Consider the following 17,198-nt stretch of genomic DNA (forward strand, 5'->3'; position numbering starts at 1 on the left):
CCCCCTCCACGCATCCTTTTACAACTTTTGAAGGAGTTTGCCGGTTTATTTGTTCACGTTGCACATGCTTGCACGCTCCAAATTCAATCACAATCCTTGTTAGAAGTGGCAAAACATGAAACGGGTTTATTAAGAAAGGAAGGGGGAAAGAGTATCCCGAGCAGATGGCATCTCAATGGAGCTTAATTAAAGAATGACAGCTTTGATTAAAACCGTTCCTTGGAAAGCGACGGCGCTGAGGTGTTGGAGAAAGCGGGTAAGCAGAATCGGCAATCTTGCCAAGAGCTTGAGAATCACCACTGCAGTGGGGTGAGGGATCAATCTACCGTATTTTTTGCACCATAACACTCACTTTTTTCCTCCTAGAAAGTAAGGGGAAATGTCTGTGCATGTTATGGAGGGAATGCCTACGGGTGGCGGGGAGGATCTGCTGCAGTCGTGAGCAGAGGATCCATGGTTCCCCTTCCTTCCCTCCTCCATGGCTCTCTTTGAAACAGCAAAGCGGGAGAAGAGCCACGGAGTGGGGAGGAGAGAGGGACAGAGAGCCTGGTTACAAAGCACGGATCCACATGGATCCTCAGGATTTTTGCACAGGGTCACCCCAAATTCACAATCAGATCACATAGCATGTCCATGGCTACAGCTTGCACCAAAAAAATCACACACACGCTGTTGCCTGGGGCCGCAGTGGTGCAAAAACGTGGTTACAAAGCATGGATCCACATGGATCCTCAGGATTTTTGCATTGGGCTACCCCAAACTCACCGACAGATCACATGTCTGTGGCCACAGCATGAACCACAAAAATCATACACCCACTGTTTCGTTTAGAATATATTTTTTTTCTTGTTTTCCTCCTCTAAAAACTAAGTGCGTGCTATGGTCAGGTGCGTGTTATAGAGCGAAAAATACGGTACTTTTGAGCAGAACTTGGTATATGCCCTATGTATATATTTATTTGCATTTATTATTCCATTTACATCCCAGTTTACATGCTTCTCCCTCCAAGCAAGCTCATGTTGGCATCCAAACTTCTCCCTTTCTCAGTTTTAACCGCACGACAACCCTGTGCGGTAGGTTAGGCTGAGAGATAGCAAATGGCCTCAAAAGTCACTCTGGGCTTCATGGCTGACTGGGGATCTGAACCCTGGTCTCCCAGGTCCTCGTGGGTGGCGCTGTGGGTTAAACCACAGAGCCTAGGACTTGCCGATCAGAAGGTCGGTGGTTTGAATCCCTGCAATGGGGTGAGCTCCTGTTGCTCTGTCCCTGCTCCTGCCAACCTAGCAGTTCGAAAGCACGTCAAAGTGCAAGTAGATAAATAGGTACCACTCCGGCGGGAAGGTAAACGGTGTTTCTGTGCGCTGCTCTGGTTCACCAGAAGAGGCTTAGTCATGCTGGCCACATGACCCGGAAGCTGGACGCCGGCTCCCTCGGCCAATAAAGCGAGATGAGCGCCGCAACCCCAGAGTCGGTCACGACTGGACCTAATGGTCAGGGGTCCCTTTACCTTTACCTTACTCCCAGGTCCTAGTCTAGCACTCTTAACTGCTACACCACAGTCCTACTCAATTGTATCCTTTGTAAGTCCTGTTCAGAACAGACCCATTGAAAACAATAGGCATAACGAACTTGGGTCCATTATTTCAGTGGTCCTGCTGTGTGCAAACCTCCATTGGAAATCACCAATCAGAAGTATTTAACATACATTAGCCATGCCACATTAATTTTACTCTGTAGGGCTAGCATTAGCTACAGCTCTGTATTCTGTTTACAAAAATATGTATATACCGCTGTGTAAAATGCAGGAATCTTTTGCCCCACGCCGGGGCTCAAACCCTGAGATTTAAGAGTCTCACGCTCTGCCGACTGAGCTAGCAGTCATAAATATATATTCTAAAGATACATCACTGTGGTTGAGAGCAATATAAAAACATAAAACTAAACAGTAAAACTATAAACAGTTAAAAGCAAAAAGTAATTAAAAACATATCTATCTTGAGCAGCACACAGGGCACAGATCTAGGCACAGATCCCTCCTTTACAGGTCGGAAGGAGCCTAGTTCTCACGAAAATGGCACCCTGGTTTCGGGGCCAGGCAGTGGGCAGCAGCCAGAGATGGACAAGGGATCAGGAGCTGTAGTGTAGGAGAACCAAAGAACTAGGGAGGAGGCGAGCTGGACGTTAGGATCAAAGTATAACTGAAGCTGCAGGAACCTGTCAGAGCTCAAGAGTTTGTTGCTCCAGCAAATGGCAAACGGAACTGGAAGCCTGTTTATAGTTCACCGTGTTCAGGAGGAGCCAATGGCCAGTTTAGGTGGGCAGAGTCAGCCTAGGTGCCCACCTGCAATTTCCAAGACTCACCACATGGGACTTCAAACAGGTGCAGATGGTGGCAGGCTCCAGGGGTCAGCCAGCTTTTTCAGCAGGGGGCCGGTCCACTGTCCCTCAGACCTTGTGAGGGGCTGGACTATACAGTGGTACCTCGGGTTACATACGCTTCAGGTTACAGACTCCGCTAACCCAGAAATATTACCTCGGGTTAAGAACTTTGCTTCAGGATGAGAACAGAAATCGTGCTCCAGCAGCAGGAGGAGGCCCCATTAGCTAAAGTGGTGCTTCAGGTTAAGAACAGTTTCAGATTAAGAACGGACCTCCAGAACGAATTAAGTACTCAACCTGAGGTACCACTGTATATGGGGGGGGGGGTGAACGAATTCCTATGCCCCACAAATAACCCAGAGATGCATTTTAAATAAAGCACACATTCTACTCAAGTAAAAACACCAGGCAGGCCCCACAGGTAACCCAGAGATGCATTTTAAATAAAAGGACCATTCTACTCATGTAAAAACATGCTGATTCCCGGACCATGCTGGATTTAAAAGGCGATTGGGCCGCATCCAGCCCCCATGCCTTAGTTTGCCTACCCATGCTCCAGAGGTACTAGGCAGGGCCCGCCCATCCATGAGGCAAGGTGAGACGACCGCCTCAGGTGGCAGGATGCACAGGGGCAGCAGCAGCAGCGGTGGCACGCTCCTGCCATCACCTCAACTGCCTTGCCATGCCACCTCTACAGCAGCCTCTTGGCGAATACAAGGCTTCGCTCCAATCCTGCTATCACAGAGCTGCAAAACTGGAAGAGCTCCTAGAAGTCAACCCCCCCTAAGCCAACCACGGTAATATTTTGGGGGGTTCATGGGTTGGCCCTAGCTAGCCACAGCCTGTCTCTGCAAGATCCATTTTGAGGAGGAAAGCCTGCATCCGTCTTGGGAGATGTTATCAAAAGTGAGGCCGGCATTTTGTTTATGGTCCCAGCCAGCCTCTTTTGGAATATTCTATTCCACGCCTCTCCACACCTGGTTTCCTGCTTTGTTCTTTTCCAAAAGCCAGTCAGCATTCTGTGCCTCAGAGCTTACTTACAGGGCCAATTTGATTGATCCCACCTGCTTTTCGGGTTTTGTCCTTGTACTTCTGCAAAGCTTGGGGTTGCCCCAAGACAAGTCTACTGCTACCTCCCTCTCGCATCTGGATGACCACATAATGTACATCATATGGAAAAATATCTGAGTTCATTAACTCCTTGATGAGCTAATCAAGTTATTGTCACTCACAACCCAAATCCTTAGGAATGTAAATGAAATGAAGCCAAAAAATACCAATATGTAACCCAGATTTATTAATCATCATTATTAGGAATCATAAAATGTGGGGGGAAATAAGCAAGTGAAACAAATGAAAAATAATACCATACCTTTTTTTAACCTTCTCTAATGAAATAGCTAGTCCTGATGGGTTCTATTGTATTGTGAGACCCTCTAATTACAGAGGTTCTGCAAAGGAGGTGCACTCTGTACATGCCCATGTGCAGAGGCTCATAGTTCCTACTGAGCTTTTTCTTACCACCATATAAATGTTGGGTGTTTCTTTTCTACTCTGCTCCCAAATCCTGGCCTCAAGACCTTTTCAATAGCCAGGAAGAGGTGTTCACCCAGATACGTTGAGAGCTTCACCCTGGCACACTGGGGAGAATGATATAAAGTGCCCCAGATGGTGCCTTTGTACTCATAGAATTGGATGGGACCCCAAGGGTCATCCAGTCCAACCCCCTGTAATGCAGCGATCTTTTACCCAACATGGGGCTTGAACCCATGTCCCTGAGATGAAGAGACTCACGCTCTGCTGACTGAGTTTATTCCAGCCTAATGCATTATATGCACATGCGACAGGGGTTAGGAACCCAAGAAGAGCCTGCTGGATCAGGCCAAAGGAGACCCATCTACTCCATCATCCTGTTCTCACAGTGGCCAACCAGAACCCTGTGGGAAACCTTCAAGCAGCACCCAAACACAAAAGCACTCTCCCCACCTCCCGCCATGTCATGGCTTCAAGCAACTGGTATTCAGAAGCATTGCTGCCTCTGATTGTGGAGGCAGAGCCATAACTATTGTGGCTAATCGCCACTGAGAAGCCTTATCTTCCATAAAATTGTCCAATCCAAAATGGGGCCCACCCCATAGTTTGACAACTGTGTGAAGAAGTGGAAAGAAGCAGAAGTCCCAGCAAAGGAAGAATGGATATAAAAAAAATTATGGAATATGCAGAAATGGCGAAACTTACCAGAAGAATAAGAAATCAATACTGTATAACTGTGTGTGTGTGTGTGTGTGTGTGTGTGTGAATGAAAATAGTTTATTGAATATTTACAGATAAATTATAAACAAATAAAAACATAACATTGGCAGGGTTATTGTAATAACCTGCAGTTTCATAAGAGTATATATTTAAAGAAGATGAATAAATGAGCAAATTAAGTTAATTTGGATATGCAGAAGGTATTAAAAACAAATTTAAGGAACCGCAGAAAGAGGGGGAAGGAAGTCAAGGTTTGAAATGTCAACATGATTGTAAAATTAGTGAAATGTATAAAATTAGTGAAATGTATAAATTTTAAAAGTACAATACATTAAAAAATAAGTACTTTATTTTATCTGTCCCAAATCTTCCAGCTTCTCTAGATGCCCATGAGTTCCAGTCTTATGCGGGAGAAAAAAACTTCTCTCTCTCCACTTTAATATTTACAATACAGTGAGGGTATATGTGGTGTTAGAGGAGGGATAGTACCTCTGAGAGCGGGGACACATCCTGCTCCTTCTGGGTTAGTTTATCCATCTTTGCTGCCTACCCTGCACTCAGTTCTCACCAGTGGCTCCTAGATGTCAGCACTGCAACAACTTTGGCTGGCCAGCTAAACCAGGTGAGTGTAGTTGGTGATGGGTCTCAAACCCTCAATGCGTTAAGGACTTCCCCTGCATGTGGCAGATTGAATGGACAAGACCAATAGTGGGTTCAATGGTCAAGAAGGCAGCTTCTGTATGGGCTGTAGAGGGAAGTGAGGGGCAGATGGAGCTCATCAACCTGGGAAGACAGCCCATCTAGGAAAAGGAAAACTCTGATCCTAAACCTCCGCTGCCTTGAGGGTCATCTTCAGGAGAAGAAAAGGCTGAGGAGTAGCACAATTCTGGAGTGGAGTTCCTAAGACGGTTGGATGGTACCTTGTATGCCTCTCGCGAGACAGACGGATGTCAACAACAGTACAATGACACACACTTACTTATAGGTAAGCACAGCTGAGCCCAGTGGGACTTATTCACAGGATGTAAGAAGGGAGTGATTTCCACTCCCTTTGTGAAGTGTATTCATTGCAATCGGTACTGTTTACATTCTGCTGCAGGTCAGTTTCTGCCAAATACTAGTTATCCATCTCCCTGTTTGCTATTTAATGTGACTTCCATAACTATTTATGCAACTTACATTGCTGACATTCATTTCAATGTAAAGGAACCATCAACGCCATGTGAAAAAAGCAGTTTAATTAAGCATTATATCTGTGGAGAACAATGATGTGAATATCAATTGCATTTGCTTGACTGATTTATGTTCCTGACATAGCATGCAAACTGCACCAATTTCCGCTTCATTTTTAATTGAAATTCTCCAGCTTCTCTGCCCACTCATCCTGTGAATAAGCTCCACTGGGGACTTACTTTTGAGTAGATATATGTATAGATAGGATTGTGCAGTCAAGGTGAAACCCTAATCTTGTTTACCAGGGAGTAAGCTTCACCGTACTGTACACTCTAAGCCTTTTCTTCTGAATAGAAAACCTTGTGCAATACAGGAAAGCAAATATTGCAAAGGTGGTATTTCCATTTCTCATCACTAAGCAAAATAGGACAGTGATTTAACTAAAACATAGGGGCACTTGGATCTGTCCTCTCAGATTTGATGAAGGTTTGGGGAGAAGAAACATATATACAGTACTATATATGTATATGTAAATATTGCCCTCGCTATCCTTAAAATGTTTTCTCTTTGTTGTTATAGAATAGTAACAGTAATTTTTGGAATTCCCACTCTTTACATTGTCTATATAAATATTTCACATTATTGTTGATGATGCAGCAGAGTGTAAGACAAAACACTTAACCGTATCAATGAGTATTATGCATTTATTAAAACTATAGGCTGTATCCAGTATTAGTCGTAGTCTTGACTCCTTGAAATCAACTTGTGTCCATTTATTTGAATGGGTTGCCTCTGAGTAGTACTTCCCTGGGTACAATCCTACATTCAAATTATCAGAGGGAAACCATGAAAAGTTGCAATACTAATCCCAAAAATTATAGTGTCATGCACATATTGCGATTTTTTTAAAAAAAGAACAGAATAAGCAACATAATATTTTATATGCATTTAAAATGTTTCTAGACCTCAACACTTTGGCCGGGAAATGTTCAGGCAACATCTTAAAAATGCTTTCTTTTTTGTTTCTTTTTGTATAAATTAATGCCAGGGCATTTTAAAGGCAGTTAGATTTGCGGCGGGATGGGGAGTGCTAAGAAACAGTCCCCGGACAAGGTTTAAAGCGGGCAAAACAAAGCCACGCATCTCGCCTTGCCAGGGCGCACCCTCAATGGAGGACGAAGAAGAAGCGGCCTGATCTCGCCAAGCCTCCTGCCTCTGCAGCAAGATTCCCTCATTGTGCACGGGAAAAGGGGGCGGGATTTATTTTTTGTGCCAGTGCATTACACACACACAGCAATTCAGGTTATTTTTTGTTTTGAGCTGTGCATCTTTAAAAAAAATGCAGTGACTTACAATCCCGCTATAATTTTTTTGCAATTACCATTACTATTATTTTTATTTTATTTTTTAAAAAAATCCTTCCCAAGTGCAAGGAGCTGCTGGAAAGCAACGCCGCCTGGGCCCTGCACAGCCATGTTGTTTCTCCCTCCCCCCCCCCTTTTCCCAGGTCCTCGTTGATCGACTCTCTCCGGCCCTTAAAAAAAAAAGAGGCCAACGCAGCCCCTCGCTGCTCGGCGCGGTGCTTCCTGGGAGGCGTAGTCTTCCCGCCGAATCCAGGCCGCTCGGAGGCGCCTCAGGAGAACTACATGGCCCAAGGCCGCCATGCGGCGGCGGGGCATGCGCAGAAGCGCCTCCCTTCCCCGAGAACGGGTGAGGGGGGAAAAGGGAAAAAAAGAGAGAGAGATTCGAGGTCTTCGCTCTCCTCCCCCTCCTCCTCCTCCTCCGGTTCTGGGTTCAGGGTGAGCCGTTGAGCGCAGGGCCCGCGCGCCGCCCCGAGACTTGAGGGTGGGGGGGGGGCGGGAAACGCGGCGGCGGCGGGGGGGGGCTTCTCCACAAAGAGGGAGGGAAGGGGGAGGGCGGTAATCCCGAGCTTTTCCAAAGGCGGCAGAAGTGCAGGGACGGTTTTTTTTTTTAAACAAAAATATTTATTTAATTTCGCCACCCGACGCTTCTCTTTCTTCTCTCTCTCTCCCGATTCTCCTCAACGGCGACGAGTGAGTGGGGGAGGGGAAGGAGCAGGAGGGGGGGAGGGGCGAGAGGAGGAAGGTGGGGGAGGGGAGGCCTCGGCCTATCTCTCTATATCTCTTATCTATAAAATGCCTATTAACCTGCCCACCCCGCCATGTGTGGTGGAGGAGGAGGAAAGAAATTGCTCTTCCCCAATTTCTATTTTTGGGTTTTTTTCCGAGGGGGAAGGGCGCTATTGTTTGTTCTTGAGGGTTTTATTTTAATATTTATATTCCCTACCTCCACACTTTTCTCCATTTTTTTGCTTATTTGTTTATTGCGTGCGAAGGGGGGGGGGGAGGTAGGGGCAGTGTTGTTGTTGGGAACTTGATTGAACATGTTTCATTGGGTGTTTTTATACTGTTGTGAGCCGCCCTTCTTGGGGTGAAGGGCGGTATACAAGTTGCATAAATAATAATCATGTTCTGGCACTTTTCCCTCTTTCTCTCTTCTCCCCCAATTTTCGTGTTTGTGTGTCTGGGGTGGGGGGAACGAAAGAGGGTTGGGCATTATTATTACTGTTAGGAACGTCATTTAAAGATGCTTTCGCACTTTTCCTCCTCCCTTTCCTCCCATTTTCCTTTTGTGGCGCTGGAAAGGAAGGGAGGTTGGGGCTTCATAATTGTTACAAACTTATTTTTTAAAAATATCACCACCCTTTTCCTCCCATTTTCCATTTTTGGGGGGCAGGGTTGGGACACCATTATTGTTACAATATTTAGGAACTTGATCTTAAAAATGTCCTTTTTTATTTTGGAGAGTGGGGGTCAATTTTTTCCTCCAGGGTGTTGGGCAGAGGAAGAGGGAACCACACTGAGCCCTTGTTATTGGGAACCTAATTAACATTTTCTCCTTACACTTTGCCGTTTTGCTCCTATTTTCCATTGGGGGACGTTGAGAAGGATCCCCTGCCCCTATTTTTTTGGATGTGGGAGAGGAAAGAAGGTTGAGGTTTTATGACGGTTGTTGCTTTCATAAGAAACTTCATTAAAATTTTTCTCTTTACACCTTTCTTCTCCCTTCTTTTCCCATGGGAAGAAACAACAACAAGAACTCCCAGTGCAAAAGAAGTAGGTTGTTGATGTTATTAGGATCGTATTTAAGAATTTCTTAACTCTTTCTCCTCCCATTATCTATTATGGGAAACAGGACCAAATGTTTCCAGTTTGGCAGGAGGAAGACAGACAGAGGCTCTATTGTTGTTGTTGCTATTATTACTAACTTAATAATTTCTCAATTCACTACTACAGTACTTCTTCCCTGGTCTCCCATTTTCTGTTGTGGGTGAGAAGAATCCCTGACTGAACTAATTTTTTTGGGGGGAGGGGAACAATGGGGAAAGATTGAGGCTGTATTACTATTATTGTTGGTGTTTAGTAATAAAAAAAAATTCCTCACACTTTTTCTTCTTTCTCCCCAACCCATTGAGGGGGAGAGGAAAGACTTCTAGTTTTTCCAGAGTGGGAAGGAAAGGTGGATGGGGGACACGTTGTTATTGTTAGGCACTTAAAGAAAAAAATCTTCTTATACTTCCCCCATTTTTCAATTGAGGGGGTGGGGTGGACTGAGCCATTAATAATATTAGGATTGACCCTTTATCATGGTTATTATTATTATTATTATCCACCCTTCGACCTAAGGTCCCACAGCAATTTGAAATAAAATATCAAAACAGTTGAAAACAAATTACAATCACATGAATAGGGTGGGTTCCAGCATATGAGGGAATGCTGCAACTTAGGGGGTGCCACAGAAAATAGCCTCTCCAAGTGCCACCCTGAAGCAGCCTATTATTACACTATTATTATCATCATCATCATCAACAACAACAACATTCACTTCATATTAGTATTTCTTTACAGCCTCCCCCCCTCAAATCTCTAGAGGAGAGGGACTTACCCTGTTTCTTAAGGGGAAACTGAGGGTTATATCCAGTGTTAGTCTTACTCAGAGTAGACCCGTGGAAATTAGGCCTAAGTTGGTCATGTCTGTTAATTTCAATGTGTCTACTCTGAGCCAAGCTAACATTGGCTACAACCCTGAGCCTCTATTATTATCAACAATAATAATTTATCTTCACACTTCCTCCAGTCTTCATAGAGGGAGTAAATACTTTTCTTACCTATTTTTCTGTAGGGTGGGGAAAATATAGCCTCTGATTTTGTAGTCATTGTTGATAGGAAGGTGACTTGAGCCTCTCTTTTTGTTAAAACACTAATAACGACTCAAACCACAACTTCCTGGTAGTGTAAGGAGTAATGTTTTAGTTAATAATAGTAATAAATAATAAGACTTTCACTTTGGAAAGTTGACTAGGAAAGTTATCTTGCCTACTCTCCCATCTCACAGAGAATTTGAGATAGTCCAAGTAGAAATAATTTCTTTTTCCTTGTATTCATTTCCCCCACCCCCCAAAAAAAAATTATCCATGAGAAAATAACATTCTTAGTCTGTATTTGCATGTATGTTTGGAAAGCCAACTGAGGAAGACTTTAGTGGATAGGTTTTTTGTGGGGGCGGGGAAGTGTGGAGAAATAATTATAAAATTTCTTTTCCCTCCCAGTTATCTGGGAAGGCCTTCCTTAGCCAGTTTTCCACAGTAACAATACCAGAGGTTAGTTTCCGCTCCCTGGAAATTAGGCTATGGCAGTCCTCGTGTGGGATGGGGTGGGCAGTGTGGTGACTGGGGCCTGGCTTCTTCGCTTGAAAGTCTGCAGCCTCTGACCCACAAGTCTTGACTCTAGGTACTTGTGAGTCGGAGGCTGAGGCTTTCAAGCTAAGGAGTCAGACCAGGTGCAGGGCTGTGAGCCTCCTGCTAGTAATCACAGACTCAGAATTGTAGAATTGGAAGGGACCCCAAAGGTCCTCTAATCCAACTTCCCTTCAGTGCAGGAATGTCAGTCCCCTGCCCAATTTGAAACCATGCCCGACCCTGCTTAAGCTTTGCAAATGTGCAAGCAGCTTTATTGCTGAGGAAGACAACTGAGGGTGAGGAACATGGGTATGTAGGGCCAGAGCCTGAACCACTCATGAACCTCATCAGTCCAGCTGGCAGAGAGTGCATCATGCCTGAGGCTAGGGAATTGAGAAGTGCTCCTTGTCTGGCCAGAGTGTCGGCCCTTTAAGAGAGTAGAGTTAGTCACAAGGGGGTGGAGCCTGAGAGAGGTAGCCTGAGAGCAGGAGCTTAAAAAGGCCCAGTCTGCTCTCAGCCTTTCCCCAGAGCAGATTGCTCACTGGGAGCTATCCGTGGTGCTGGTCGGGCAATTGCAGGCCAGCCTTACCTTCTCTGTGGGTGTATTATTATTATTATTATTATTATTATTATTATTATTATTATTAATTGAGTTTATACACTGCCCTATACCCAGAGGTCTCAGGGCGGTTCACAGAACAAATTAACATCTATTCATAAATTAGCATCTATTCATCTTTCTGATGCAATCCCAACTTTTAAGAGGTTTGACAATTTTATCTAAGGTACTTGTTTACTGCCCTTCATATAAATAACCCAGGACAGCATTCAGAACTGCAACCTGTCATAAAAAGAAAGAGGAGGAAATACATGTATACATGTGTAGCAGAACATACCAGGCAGTGTGGAAAATAAATTACAGTGGTACCTTGGTTCTTGAAGCTAATCTGTTCCGGGAGTCCATTCAACTCCTGAAACCATTCAAAAACCAAGGCGCGGCTTTCGATTGGCTGCAGGAGCTTCCTGCACTTAATCAGAAGCCGCATCGGACATTTGGCTTCCAAAAAGCGTTTGCAAACCGAAACACTTCCTTCCAGGTTTGTGGCGTTTGGGAGTCAATTTGTTCAACAACTAAGCCGTTCGGGAACCAAAGTACCACTGTACTGTTTTCCTCTTCACACACACCCTGCTGCCAAGTCTACATGATGGTGGCAAGGCTTTCTCAGTCTCCCCCCCCCTTTTTTTTTTTTTTTTTGCTGAGGCCTGAGTAGTTGTTGTGATGCCTCCCTGAAAATTTGCTTGTCCTTCCACTATGAGGTGGGTGGTGCACAAGAATGATAACTAAATAATTATTCCTAAAATGATAGTAAAATAATATCATTTTCTCCTCAAACTCTCTACCTGCCTCACGAATGGGCTAAGGAGCCCTTTCCCCATAGAGGGAATGGAGGGGCAGTAGGAAGAGGGGGGAAATAGTTTTATCGTCAAACTCTCCTCCCATTCCATATGTGGGGAAGGGCTTTCTTACCCTATTTCTAGGCGGAGGGGTTTCATCCAATGTGTTGATAATAATTTAAAAATGCAGTAATCAAATTGAGCTTTCTTCTCTATATGCACATCTTTATTACCTTGGTACAAGCTTCCATAGTGAATCTACCAGGAAGAATAAAGGGTGGGTGGGGAAGAATTAAGTTTCATTATTATTGTTTGCTGAATTTATTTCTCTTTCCCCTACCAAACATTATAGTGTTTATTTGTGTGTAGACTTCCTTGGTGAATTGCATTGGGTGGGTGTGGAGCCCCTGTACTGTATTGTTTTTGTTGTAATCTTTATTCCACTCTGGTTGCTACATTGTGGTGCTCCTAGCATATTTGTTTCCATATGTGTATCTGTTTTCTACCCTACCCCCACCCTCAGCACCAAATCATAGTGGCCAGAACAACAACTTTTTTCCAATTACCCTCCCAAATCTGAAGGAAGCCTCCCCTTTTTTCTTTGTTAATTGCCTTTTAAAATAAAGTTCTATTTCTGGAAGGAAGGCTATTTTTGTTCTTTCTCTCCTCCCAAAAGAATCTTCCCACACAAGTTAATGTATTATATATAGATAGATAGAGATACACACACACACACACACACACACACACACTGTTTTCAAAGTTTTTAGTGGGATTGTTTAAAATTTTGGCACAGAGCCTGGCATAAAAATAAAAAAGGAATGCTGTGAGCCCCTTTTGGAGAATTCCTGTCAAAAAGTAGGATACCTATTTAATAATTAAAATAGTGCAGATATATTTTCTTTATAATACTTTATCCGTTATTTGTTATCTACTCCCCCCCCCCAAAATCTGTGTCCTGCAGTGCACTGTTTTTCTTATTTAGCTGAAGCTTTTCTCCTCACACCACATCAGTGGTAGGAATTTTGCCTACATATTGTGCAAAGAGAAGATAAACAAAAAACCCCTTCCCATAGTTCCTACGAGTCCAGTTACCTTTAGATGGTAAACTGTTCCTTTAACTTTTCAGTGGCCTTGTGTACATTAGCTAAAAGTTGGTAAAATGAATGTGGCAAATGGTTGTGTGGTAGTCAGGTATGCTTAAGATTGCAGCCTGATCTTACACATGTTTTTTCAGAAATAAGTCTCCACTCTGTTCAGTGGGTCTTACTCCCAAGTGTGTAATAGGATTGTAGTCTTAGTCTGTTATCTCTTCTCTCCCCGCCTCCAATATTTCTAATGGGGATGTAAGTATGCTTCTTTTCTTCTTCCTGCTATGCAAAGTGGAACCTTTTAGTTATCTTCTCCCGCTGCCCAGAGTCTATATGCTTCACGGAATGATAAATATGGGGATATTTTTTTTTCACCTGTCGCTTCCCACTGCAGAATTTCCTAATGGGGATCTCCATATATATCCTCCTGTTACTGCTTTATTTAGGATAAAGCTGTCTACCCCTACTCACCAAAATAATCCTTGTAGCGTGTGTGTTGACTGTGGGGAAGAAGTTGTCTAAATATACACCTCCGCTTCCACAGTAACTTCTGATTGTTCCCCAGCTTTTTGTGTTGCTCCTTTAGACATTTTATTCCCACTCTTTGTGTGGGGTTTTTATCTTTTCATATTGTTTCTTCAAGAAGAAGTAACTTCTCTTCTTCCCCCACCACTTACACCTCCGCTTTCCCAGACCACAGTTCGTAATTGGCAAATGAAAAGGGAGTACTGCATTATTTTGAGTATGGCTGGATGTTGTTCTTCATCATCACATGTATTCAGTGGGCCAAAGGACTTGCTTTAAATACAACGTCCTTTCTGCTTTGACCTTATTAGAAGTCCTTTGTTCTGTTTTCTCCTTTCTGTGTTCCCCTCTTCCCCATTTCTCATTTCAGAAAAGGCCTTGAATCTTCTCACAGCTTGCAACCTGCCCCGCCCCCACTCCATATAAAGATAAAGGAAGCATGTTTTGAGTAAACACTTCTTGTGATGCTGGGGAACACTAATCCCCACTCTCATACACTTTGTTCCTGAAACCTATCCTTAAACATAAATCTGTTTTAAAAGAAATTATTTGATTATCCCTTTTAGAGGAGTTGGACTGTAACCCACAACTTCTTGATATTTTCATGTATGTTACCTAAATTCTCCACTGTTCTAACTACAGATGGAGAGAGATTTCCCCCTGTAATTCCTTTTCTTCTCCAGATAGTCAATTTGTTGCAGCAAGTAGCTGCAGTACTTGCTCTTGGAGACTTGGGATCTAATCCCTGATGTTACTTAGAATTTTTAGATTGACACTTGGGATATGTGTATGTGTGTGGCTTGCAGATGTATTGCCACCTTTTAAAGTCTGTTACTTTCTGCAAATTTAATTATTGTAGTTGTACAGAAGTCTTGATCAAGTGTTGTTTCCTTCAGAATAGCATGCAAGTATGTCCAGGCCAGTGTCCTCCATCTTAGAAAGTATTCTACTCCTAGTGCTAATTTTGCTATATTGGTGATTTGTTTATCACACATGTATCCTGCATTTCTTTCAAAAAGTGTACATTAATTACTTCATAAATGGGATGTTCCCAAGAGACCTTAGTGGCCTCTGTGGAAATTTCAGCCTAGGTCTTCCTGATCTAAGCCCTGCCTTCTGCAATCTATGAATCAAATATTGAATCACCTACTTTTTTAAAAAAATCCTCTAATTTCTAATACTCTTTGCTTCCAATCTAGACTTTCAGAATTGCTTATTAAGAATGTTTTTGACCTATAGAGGGGTTTGGGGGGTTCACAAAAAGGTGTTTAGAACAAAATGAAGAGGGTTGTTCATTACTACATTTGCAGGCTTGATGTGTTGGCCTCAGAAAGAAAGTGGCCCAGATTTCACAGACCTAAGTAAATGCAGGGAATCCAGGTATCATCCCCACTGTCCCCCAGCACCTCTCTTAAAGTGACATGATTTTTCATGCAGCATTCAAAACACTATTTTGAGAGGCTAGGAGAGTGCAATTTCACCTGCTGTTCATTTGCAAAGTATGCTATGGATAGTGGTTGCAACTCACAAGTCCAACTTCCCGGCATCTGAGCCATTTGAACTAGTTTCTTACTGCCAAAGTAAACAGCCTAGCTGCCTGTGGATATCCTTGTTGCCTTCCAAAATTTCATATTGTACTGTTGGGTAGCATAGATTCCCCAAACCGCAAAGCTTCCCACCCCATTTCATTTGCATCTCAATCCAATGCGTGTTTACATAGAAGTCCCACAAAGTGCTGAGGGACTTAGTAAGTACGTTTAGGTTTGTATTGTACTGGCCAGAAAAAGTTTTGGTGCTTCACATTAAAAATTGTGTTTTTCTGTGTCTCCTCCACATTCCCTTGTCTGTCTGGAAAAGTCCCAGATTTTTAGAAACAATTGTTTGAGCTTTCTTTGCTCAGAAAATATGATCACTTTTCAGTTGTGCATTTTTCTGTTTCAGGTTCCATTTTAGCTGTGCAGAATTCTTGTAATGCAGAGAATAGGTATGAAAATACAAACTGGACTTTCATTAGCTTTTGAAAATAAGATGTGAGAGATACTGTATTTGCAGTTGGTACCCACGTGTTGTTACCGATGAACTTATGAAACAGAACCTTTTCTACAGAAGAATAAAGCAGTAATTTTTCCCACCCCGCATCGCTGGAGCAAATGAACGGTTGACTCCAAATGCTGGCATCAAGGGTATATCCTTTATCAGCCACAGTTTGGTTTATCAGAAAGGTCAGCAGGATCTTTCATTATTGAGAACCATGGTAGAAGCCTGGGCTGAACAACAGGTAGTTTTTCTATCACACAGCATAATAGAGTGCAGAATATAGAACACTCCAAAATCTGGTCATTTTGGTCATAATCCTGTCCAGTTTTGTTGGCAAAATACTGAAAAAACTTTGCAAGTTTTTAAGTCCCAATAAATACATTGACTTAGAAAAATGATACAAGTGGCTCTTTGAGTGGGCCCTTATCATAATCAAAAGGAAGAGGCCCATTTTTAGGAGAGATAAGATTGGGTGGGTTACATAGCAGGACCTTTTCTGTGGCAGAACCAGCTGACAGATCTGCTTGGTGCTTTACCAGTGAGCTATCACCTTTCAGTGTAGCCATGAGTTCTGCAAATCCTTTAAAAAAAATGAACTCTCATTAATGATCTTTGCTGATCATTATTATCTTTACATCCTTATTGCTATATAAGACTGCATTTGATAGTGGCAGTTGAGCCATGAAATAGGTCAGGATTTGAAAAACTTAATTCTTTTTATAAAAAAAGTTTGCATAAAATAAGTCCTTAAGATGGAGGCGGGAGGGAGTTGTGACTTTCTCTTTGGGCATTTGGAGGTTCTCATATATGCCCAGATTTAAGAGTGCACAGTGTCCAATCATATTTGTGTAAATAAAGTGCAGGAGAATGCTGCTAGGGTTGAATGATGCAGAAGGGAGAGAGCCCATGTTTATTTTTGTATATTTTTATTCTGCCCTTACTCCAAATAAATCTGAGCAAGGTACATGGATTTCCTCCCTCTGCTCGTGTTATCCTCTCAGCAGACTGTATGATAGGTTAGGCTGATGTTAAATTCTCGAGAATAATCTTTTGGAGAATATTCTCGATTAATGAGAATATTAGAGAATTTTCATTTAAAATAGGAGAATATTCATTTTCATGCATTGAAAATTATATTATTAGTTAATATACATGTTTATTCATGAGTAAACTTGTTCAGATGGCAACCAAAAACTGAAGGGATACTTTTATTCAATGGGGCAATGCAGTGAATTCACATTCTTTGAATTTTTTTTGTACCAAATTTGAAATTGAAAATTCATTGTGAATGACTCAGGTTAATCACTAAGCCTGCCACTAACCAAATATTTACCATCAATTTTGAATTTGAATTATGTGTATGTATGAAATGTAGCTTTTAAAGTAAAAGGAATATTAAGAAACCTCAGGTCCGCTACATGAGTACATTCTTTAATAAGCATATCTACATGGTATAGTGTTTTTAGTGCAACGCTAATAAAATCAATATAAAATTTAAAATAAATGCTATTATTTCCAGAAAATAAAACATAAATAATCAGTAATGACAAGTTACACAACATCAGAAATGCAAATTGCTATCTCAC

At 42.6% G+C, this 17,198-nt stretch overlaps 2 protein-coding genes across 27 annotated transcripts in view; both read left to right on the plus strand.

The window, feature by feature from the left end:
• Nucleotides 1-17,198, plus strand: part of GTF2IRD1 (GTF2I repeat domain containing 1) — a 1,520,245-nt gene that overhangs the window by 111,453 nt on the left and 1,391,594 nt on the right. The window lies entirely within an intron of this gene.
• GTF2I (general transcription factor IIi) overlaps nt 7,482-17,198 on the plus strand; it is a 54,626-nt gene continuing 44,909 nt past the window's right edge. For 4 of the 26 annotated variants that reach the window (XM_083479552.1, XM_083479575.1, XM_083479572.1 and 1 more), the window contains exons 1-3: nt 7,487-7,604; nt 8,911-8,942; nt 15,517-15,559. In XM_083479552.1, the coding sequence (XP_083335678.1) occupies nt 15,547-15,559 (13 nt within the window). In that variant the 5' untranslated portion in view covers nt 7,487-7,604; nt 8,911-8,942; nt 15,517-15,546. Of the gene's footprint in view, nt 7,860-8,910; nt 8,943-15,516; nt 15,560-17,198 lie in introns of all 26 variants that reach the window. The other 22 variants (XM_083479563.1, XM_083479577.1, XM_083479573.1 and 19 more) reach the window with 16 other exon arrangements.

Source organism: Podarcis liolepis (genome assembly GCF_965112155.1).
Source record: "Podarcis liolepis genome assembly, chromosome: 16".
NCBI lineage: Eukaryota > Metazoa > Chordata > Lepidosauria > Squamata > Lacertidae > Podarcis > Podarcis liolepis.